The following is an 8,554-nucleotide window of genomic DNA, read 5'->3' as shown; positions in this document are numbered from 1 at the left end:
GGAGGTATTAGGGGAAGTTCTATTACAGTGTAATGGGTTGCGTCTGGAGGGATGAGGGGACGTTCTATTACAGTGTAATGGGTTGCATCTGGAGGGATGGGAAGGACCACCTGATTGATAGCCCGGAGATCTTGGACTAGCCGATATGAGCCATTGGCCTCTGTGACGGGGGGTATGGAGAATGAGTTGGCCGAAGGTGGCCTTGTGAGAGGAGTCTGTTTATGATGGGGTTGTAAGCATTTAGGTTAATGATCTGAGAGACATGAGGAAATCTGGGGGATCTTTTAACTGGATTTTGATGGAATCATGGTGAGCTGCTAGAGAAAGGGTGGTGGTATCCCACACTATTGGATTAAGAAAAGAAGCAGGGAATGGATATTGGGGAGAGGGGTCAAGGGCTGGCATGGTGGCAGAGAGGAGTAGGAGAGAATCTGGTTGTGGGAAACAGAAAAAGGTGATGGAAGCTTTGAATTTGGTTAGGAGGTCTCTGCCTAGGATGGGGGTAGGGCAACGAGGCATGATAAGGAAAGAGTGTGAGAAACCAATATTAAATAGGAAACAAGAGGTCTAGTGGTGTGTGGAAGTGAGATGAATCCATCAACCCCCACAACTGAGACCTGAGAGGAATGAGTGGGTCCTGAGAATTCAGGCAAAGCCGAGTAGGTAGCCATGGTATTGATTAAAAAAGAGATTGGCTTACCTGCTACTAGTAGAGTTACCCTGGGCTCCGATGCAGTGATGGCAGATGGGGCCGGAGGCTCTGGGCCTCGTCAGTCTTCAGTGGCTAGGCCAAGGAGCTGCAGGAGTGCAAATGATTCTTCACTTTGTGTTGCGGAATGGATGGTGGCTCTGAGGTGCAGGCTTTTCTGTCTGTCTGTTGATAGGACAGTCAGACTTCCAGTGGCCTGTCTGCTGGCATACTGGGCATGGGCTTTTTGGCACTCGTGGATTAGGACATGCACGTGCCCAGTGGCCTCGTTTGCCACACTTAAAACAAGGCCCAGGAGGGCCACTGCTATCGGGTCTTTGTGCCCTTGGGTAGGTACCATGGCTAGGCTGATAGATAGCCACAGATAGAAGCTGGTATTTGCACATCTCTGGGCTTTTACTCTGCTCATCCCTTTTATTGACGACTTTGAAAGCCAGGTTAAGGAGGTCTCATTGTGGGGTTTGAGGGCCATCTTCAGTCTTTTTAAGTTTGTGCTGGTTGTCAAGGGCAGAATGGGAGATAAAATGGGTATTAAGAACAATAGTTCCTTCTCGGGAGCCAGGGTCGATGTGAGTATATTTTTGGAGAGCCTCTGTAAGGTGGGAAGGGAATTGGCCAGGGTTTTCATCTGCTTTTTGGGAAATTTCTTGGAGTTTTTCAAAATTTACAGCCTTATGGGCGGCTTTGTTAAGGCCTGCAATAAGGCAAGCAATCACATGGTTACAGAATGCCTGGCTGGGGTCTGTGGGTTGGTACTCCCAGGAAGGCTCTTCCTGGGGGATAGCAGTGGCTTTGACAGGCTTAGTAGGATCTTGCTGATGAAGATTGTCAGCATGTGCCTGGGCTGTGAGCCACACTCTTTCCTTCTCTTCCAGAAGGAGGGTAGAAGAGAGGATAATATAGAGATCATGCCAAGCGAGTTGCTAAGACTGGGTGAGATATTTAAATTCTTTGATATAAGTATTGGGATCAGAGGAGAAGGACCCAAGGCATTTTTCGATCTAGGAGAGCTTGGAGAGGGAGAAGGGGATGTGGACATGGACAATTCCTTCAGCCCCTGCCACTTCCGGGAGGGGAAGCAAGGGAGTTGATTGCTGGGCACGTTGGACTTGGGAATGGGTAAGGGCTGGAGACAGGAAGGACTCAGAGTTAGAAGCAGGATGGTTGTGGGGGAAAGGGGTAGGGCTGGAGTGGGGCATATGTTAGGGGATCCTGACGCTCCGGTGGGGGATCCTGACGCTCCGGTGGGGGATCCTGACGCGGTAGAGGAGGAGGAAAAAATTGGCGGGGTCAAAGAAAGAGGAGTTGTCAGCTGGGGCTGTGGCGAGTGTAGCAGAGATGAGTCCTCGGCAGGGCCGTAGGAAGAGTGACAGGAGCGAGGTTTGAAGAGTGACAGGTTTGGAGTGAACAAGGAAGATTTGGAAAGTAGAACAGGACTGGCAGAGGGAAAGATGGCTACAGAAGGTGAAGGAAGCCTGAACATAAGGAATCTCAGACCATTTCCCAATGTGATGGCAAAAGTTGTCTAAGTCTCTAAGTATATTGAAATCAAAAGTGCCATTTTTGGGCCATTGGGAGCCATTGTCTAATTTGTATTGAAGCCAAGCGGTATTACAGTAAAAGATAAGCCTCTTAGGGTGTAATTCTGAATGGAGGCCGAGAGTATTGAGATTACACAGGAGACACCCACTTTTGGAAGGGGTAGACTAACAGGCTCCTGAAGCAGATGGAGGAGGGAGGTAGAGGAAGAAGAGACTGCCAATTGACAAGCATGGCAGGAGACGGCCTCCTTTGTCCTGTGGGCCCTGCCCAGAACAGAGGAGGTAGCTGCCAAGTCAGGCATCCCTGAAATGGAGGGACCAGAGGCCTGGAGGCTGGAGGAAGCCCTTGGCCCAGCACTAGGTCTTTCGGGAAGTCAGAGATGGTCAAGGGTTCTGGGTAAATAGCAAGAGTCTCCCTTGAGGTGACCAGCAATGGGAGAGTCTGGGAGATCCTCTGGGTCTTCAGAAGGTTCAGGAAGGGGAGGGTTGGCTGGGAGAGAGGTGATAGGAGAGGGAGGGAGAGAGAAAGAGAAAGATAGAGACCCTTAAGAACACTGGGCCAGAGCCTACCCCTTCCCGGGTTTTGGCACCAATATGTAAGGTTAGCCAAGAGAAAGAAGAATACATCCAGAGTCAGACAAGAAATTTTATTAACCTGCCAGGCTGCCCCATAACAATCAGAGGAGGCAGCCCTGAACTTACAAAATGAGGGGTTTATTTGGGGTGAGAGGGGCATAAGAGAGTTTCAGGACTGAGATAATCTATCAGCTTGTAACAAGCACAGAGATAGTTTGTTAACTTGTGACAGACTTACAACACATTATCCTGTGACTTTTGTGGTGGCAGTTTAAAAAAAAACAGGATTTTACTGGTTTGTGTAAAACAGGAATTTACAAGTATGATAACAAACATTTGTTTTCCTTGTCTTCCCCCAGCTGCCCAGATGGCTAAATCATGCTTTGCTTAGTTGTAGCACCTAGATAGGAGTTCAGGAATGCAGCTGCAAGGGAATCAGAGGGCGTCGGGGTCAGTTTTTGCAGAGGGAGTTTTCTGAGGCAGCTTGTCCCTAACAAGAGGTGCTTAAAATAAGGGCTTGTGTGCAGGTAACTTATTTGGGAAGTAGAAGCAAGAGACTGGGGACAGTAAAACTAGGTAGATGAAGCCAGTACACATATGGACTTCCAAGTTGGTTTGGATTAGAAAGGGAGAGACAGACTAAATTGTGTTAAAAATATACATAGATTTTACTTTAAAATCTGACTTTCTGGGTTTATTGAAGAACCACAGGCTTCAGCAACAGGTTTGTGTTCTGGTATTGCAATAATTGCCTTGAGCTAATCAGTCATTGCCTTTTTAGAAGATGAAGGTATTCTCTCTTCTGCCACAGTCCCCACCATACACTGTCATTTCCCAGCACAGAGCCTGAGTGCCAGGAACCTATCATCATTAGCCTTCTCCTTCCAAAATTGTGTATGTATTATCATTTGTCACCCCTGCCTTAAACAATGGAATACATTTGTGAGTTGCCAAAGCAATCTAGGACCGTTTACAGCCATGAGAACAGGAAGACCTTTTGGAGCTGGAATGCAAAGGGAACTTTAGCACTGGAGACCAACAGAGAGCACACTTTGTTAATATAGGTTTAAAGACACTTGACAATATCTGGGGATGAGGAGTAGACTCTCTAGAATAAACATCCTGGTTTTAGGTAACAGACACATATATCCAACCAGCAGCAGAACTTTTGCTAATGACCCCCAAATGGTGCACACCATGACCATTCATAGGCTTAAATATCTGCTATTCGGTGTTTTCTATCCAGATGTTCTGATCGGTTTGAGAAAATGCCTGTGTTTATAAATACTCATGGATTTCATGGAAAAAGTTTTTTTTCTGACATGGTTTGTTAATTCTATTTAAATTTTCTATTTTAGGTGAGTACAAAGCCCCTCTGGCAGCAGGCAGCTCCATCATTCCATTTGAGTGTAAAGCAGGATGATGAGATTCCAGAACCATTTAGTGTTAAAAATGAACAGTCCTATGGTAAGAACTTCAATATTCTAAATCAGACTTAGGGATAATTTCTATATGTAGAGAAACCAGACAATATTTAGTTAATTGTGTAGTAGAATTATAAAACCTAAATGACATTCATGTCAAGTAGAAAAAAATTTCTGAAACATCTTCCCTCAGAAAATAATTGATTCTAGTTCTTAGTTATTTTAGGCTGTTGTAAATGGTGTAAGAGCTGATATTTTAGGAATTGGGATGTTTATACTAAAACTTTTATCTATTGTGGTCAGAATTTGCCTCTACATCAAAGACTAAGAATATTTTTCTAGGATGTATTTTAATAAATTATATTTCTTTTTCTTTTTTGTGGATTTTAATAAATTGTAAACATTACTTTCAAATTAGTCATTTTAATGTTTTTATTATTTTGACTCATTAAATATAGTGTTTATCAGATTGATTACAGTTAATATTAACTTTTTTGTCATGGTTCTTTAAAGTTTCACAAGTAGTTTTGTATCCTGTTTATCATAATTCTAATTTTCACTTTTAGAGAATTCTATGTGTATATATAATAGAAAATTTTATTAGTATATTAATCAAGATATAAATCAGTGGAATATTCTTGAAATAGACATTTCTAGTTATGATACAAAAGAGGAGTAGTTTAACTTCCTGATAGTAAAAAAAATTACAGTTAGGATTACTCAAAAATGTAGTTTTTTTCTTGAAAAGTGATTTAGCATATTATTCTAAGCATGTAAAATGTTTTAGCTTAACTTTTAGATGAATAATTGTGTGTGTGTGTGTGTGTTTTTTTTTTAATTTAAGCTGAATACATGGAACGTTTTGGAAAAAAGGGCAAATTACCCCACCAAGTTGATGATAGTTATTCTGGACCGACTACTTCCAAATCAAAGGGCAAATCTCCACATAAAGAACGAGAAAACTTTAGAAGTACTCTTGTTAATATCCTTATGTAAGTTCCGTAAGCTAACAAGTGTGTGTTATCCACATTAAAGCCCCAGCAACCTTTAACCTAAGAATATTAGAATTCTATGTGTCTCTAATAGTGCCTCAAAGGCTTGTTGGAATGATGTCAGAGTATAAGTAAAAGATGAAAGAGATTGAATTTAACCCTATAAAGTATGTTCCACTTTTATTTTATTTTTTAGAGATGGAATTTCGCTCTTGTTGCCCAGGCTGGAGTGCAATGACATGATCTTGGCTCACTGCAACCTCTGCCTCCTGGTTCAAGCGATTCTCCTGCCTCAGCCACCTGAGTAGCTAGGATTACAGGCGTGCGCCACCACACCCAGCTAATTTTGCATTTTTAGTAGAGATGAGGTTTCACCATGTTGGCCAAGCTGGTCTCGAACTCCTGACCTCAGGTGATTTACCTGCCTCAGCCTCCTAAAGTGCTGGGATTACAGGCGTGAGCCACCACGCCCAGCTGTGTGTTCCACTTTTAAATATCCTGAGTTGCAAAGGTATCAGTGTTAGTACTTGATGTTGGCTGAGTGAGTGGAATTTCTGGAAGTTCTTGTTATAGCCATGGTAGCCAGTGGGGGATTCTAGCAGGTTTCTTTTTTCCCCTCATCTCATCTGCTCAGGTTGATGGGGTGACTTCTCTGGCATTGTAATTCTCCTTGTATAGAAAAGGAATTGGGGTGAAATGGTTGGCAGTATGCACAGTGCCTGGTCTTGTCTCACTGTTTCAGGACAGTCCACAGGGAGCAAGGCAGATGCGAGTCACCAGTTCCTCTTTGCTTTGTTTCTGCACAGCTTTGTGTTAGTTGCTTAGTATTTGCTTTAGTTTCATCATGATTCTTAGGGTATACACCATTTGTGGGACAAATGGGGTTTTATGACCCATTAGATTTTCTATGTGATTATTGTTTAATATTTTAGTTCCACCAAGTCCTTAAATACCCATACTCTCTTTTTTCAAATGTTAACACTTACTTGGAATTATTAACATGTTTTCTAATTTTTTATAAAGTTGCTTTTAGATTCCACTCCTCATTTCTGGGTTCATTGTTTTTTTTGCTGAAGATTATCTCTTAGTAGTTTGCTCTTTCTTTCCACCTGCCCTTCTTTCCATCTTTCTCTTCCCTCCCTCCTTCCTTCTTTGCTTCCTTCTTTCTTCTTTCCTTTTTCCTTCCCCTCCCCACTCTTCCCCTCCCCACTCTTCCCCTCCCCACTCTTTTCCTCCCCACTCTTTTTCTCCCATCTTACTCTTCCCTCCCTCCTTCCTTCTTTGCTTCCTTCTTTCTTCTTTTTCCTCTGCCTCCTCCCCTCCACTCCTCCCTTCCCTACTCTTTTCCCTTCCCTGCCTTCCCTTCCTTCTTTCTTTTCTTCCCTCCCTCCCCCTACCCTGTCTAGTGCGCGCACGCGCGCGCTCGCGCGCGCGCGCTCTCTCTCTCTCTCTCTCTCTCTCTCTCTCTCTCTCTCTTTCTCTCTCCCCCCTCTCTCTGGAATCTCGCCCTCTTGCTCACCCAGGCTGGAGTGCAGTGGCATGATCATAGCTCACTCCAGACTTAGACACCCTGGGCTCAGATGTTTCTTCCACATCAGTCGTCTGACTACGGGGCAGGTGCCACCATGCCCAGCTAATTTTTTGTGGAGATGGGGTTTTGTCATGTTGCCCAAGCTGGTCTCAAACTCCTGGGCTCAAGTGATCTGCTACCTCAACCTCTCAGAGTGCTGGGATTATAGGCATGAGCCACTGTGCCTGGCCAGTATTTCTTGCAATGAGAATGAGTAGTAAACTCTAAATTTTCATGTCTATAAAGGTCTCAATTTCATCCTTTTTCTTGAATTAATGGTTAAGTTGGCCGCAGAATTAAAGAATAATAGCAGTTTTTTTCCCTGTACATCTGGGAAATGATATATTGAAAAATATTAATGATTACCTTTTTAAAAATGATTATTTCAATAGTTTTTGGGGAAACAGGTGGTGTTTGATTACATGGATAAATTCGTAAGTGGTGATTTCTGAGATTTTGGTGCACCCGTCATCCAAACAGTGCACACTATACCCCGTGTGTAGTCTTTTAGCCCTCACCCACCTCTGACCCTTCCCTCTTGAGTTCCTAGAGTTCATTATATCATTTTTATGCCTTTGTATTCTTATAGCTTAACTCCGACATATGAGTGAGAACATTCGATGTTTGGGTTTCCATTCCTGAGTTACTTCACTTAGAATAATGGTCACCAATTCCATCCATATTGCTGTGAATGCTGTTGTTTTATTCCTTTTTATGGCTGAGTAGTAGTAGTCCATGGTGTGTGTGTATACATATAAATATTTATGTACATATAACATTTTCTTTATCCACTCATTGATTGATGAGCATTTAGACTCCCTCCATATTTTTGCAGTTGTGAATTGTGCTGCTATAAATGTGTGTGCAAGTATCTTTTTCATATAATGAATGATTTTCCTCTGGGTAGGTACCCAGTAGTGGGATTGCTTGACTGAATGGTAGTTCTATTTTCAGTTCTTTAAGGAATCTCCATACCGTTTTCTATAGTGGTTGTAGTAGTTTACATTCCTGCCAATAGCGTAAAACTGTTCCCTTTTCACCACATCCATGCCAATATCTGTTATTTATTTTTAAATTAGGCCATTCTTGAAGGAGTAAAGTGGTATTGCATTGTGGTTTTGATTTGCATTTCTCTGATAATTAGGGATGTTGAGCATTTTTCATATGTTGGCCATTTGTATATCTTCTTTTGAGAATTGTCTATTCATGTTCTTAGCCCACTTTTGTTGGGATTATTTGTTTTTTCTTGCTGACTTTTTGAGTTTCTTACAGATTCTTGATATTAGTCCTTTGTTGGATGCATGGTTTGGGAATATTTTCTCCCACTCTGTGGGTTGTCTGTTTACTCCGTTGATTATCTCTTTTGCTGTGCAGAAGCTTTTTAGTTTAATTAGATCTTATCTATCTTTGTTTTTGTTGCATGTGCTTTTGGATTCTTGGTCATGAACTTTTTGCCTAAGCCAATATCCAGAAGTTTTTCTATTGTTATCTTCTAGAATTTTTATGGTTTCAGGTCTTATATTTAAGTCTTTGATCCATCTTGAGTTGATATTTGTATAAGGTAAGAGAAAACCATTATATTTTGGCATGTATTGATGAGAACCCTATGTCACTTTGTCATTATTTTGTTTGTAATCTGACTTTGTTCTCTCTAACCTTTTTTGGGGGGAACATTTTATTTTTAAAGGCTTGCAGATGGGCTTTCTTCTTCTTTTTCTTCTTTTTTTTTTTTTTAAAAAAAG

General features: G+C 42.1%; 1 protein-coding gene across 1 annotated transcript in view; it reads left to right on the top strand.

Annotated features, from left to right (window-relative positions):
* The window catches only part of DNAH7 (dynein axonemal heavy chain 7), a 344,809-nt gene that overhangs the window by 32,668 nt on the left and 303,587 nt on the right, over positions 1-8,554 (top strand). Inside the window, exons 4-5 of the mRNA XM_017538741.2 lie at positions 4,185-4,293; positions 5,095-5,242. Coding sequence (XP_017394230.1) covers positions 4,185-4,293; positions 5,095-5,242 — 257 coding nt within the window. The remainder of the gene's footprint in view (positions 1-4,184; positions 4,294-5,094; positions 5,243-8,554) is intronic.

This window comes from Cebus imitator, unplaced genomic scaffold (genome assembly GCF_001604975.1).
Source record: "Cebus imitator isolate Cc_AM_T3 unplaced genomic scaffold, Cebus_imitator-1.0 Scaffold113, whole genome shotgun sequence".
In the NCBI taxonomy this organism is placed as follows: Eukaryota; Metazoa; Chordata; class Mammalia; order Primates; family Cebidae; genus Cebus; species Cebus imitator.
This window is presented reverse-complemented; position numbering and strand designations above follow the sequence as displayed.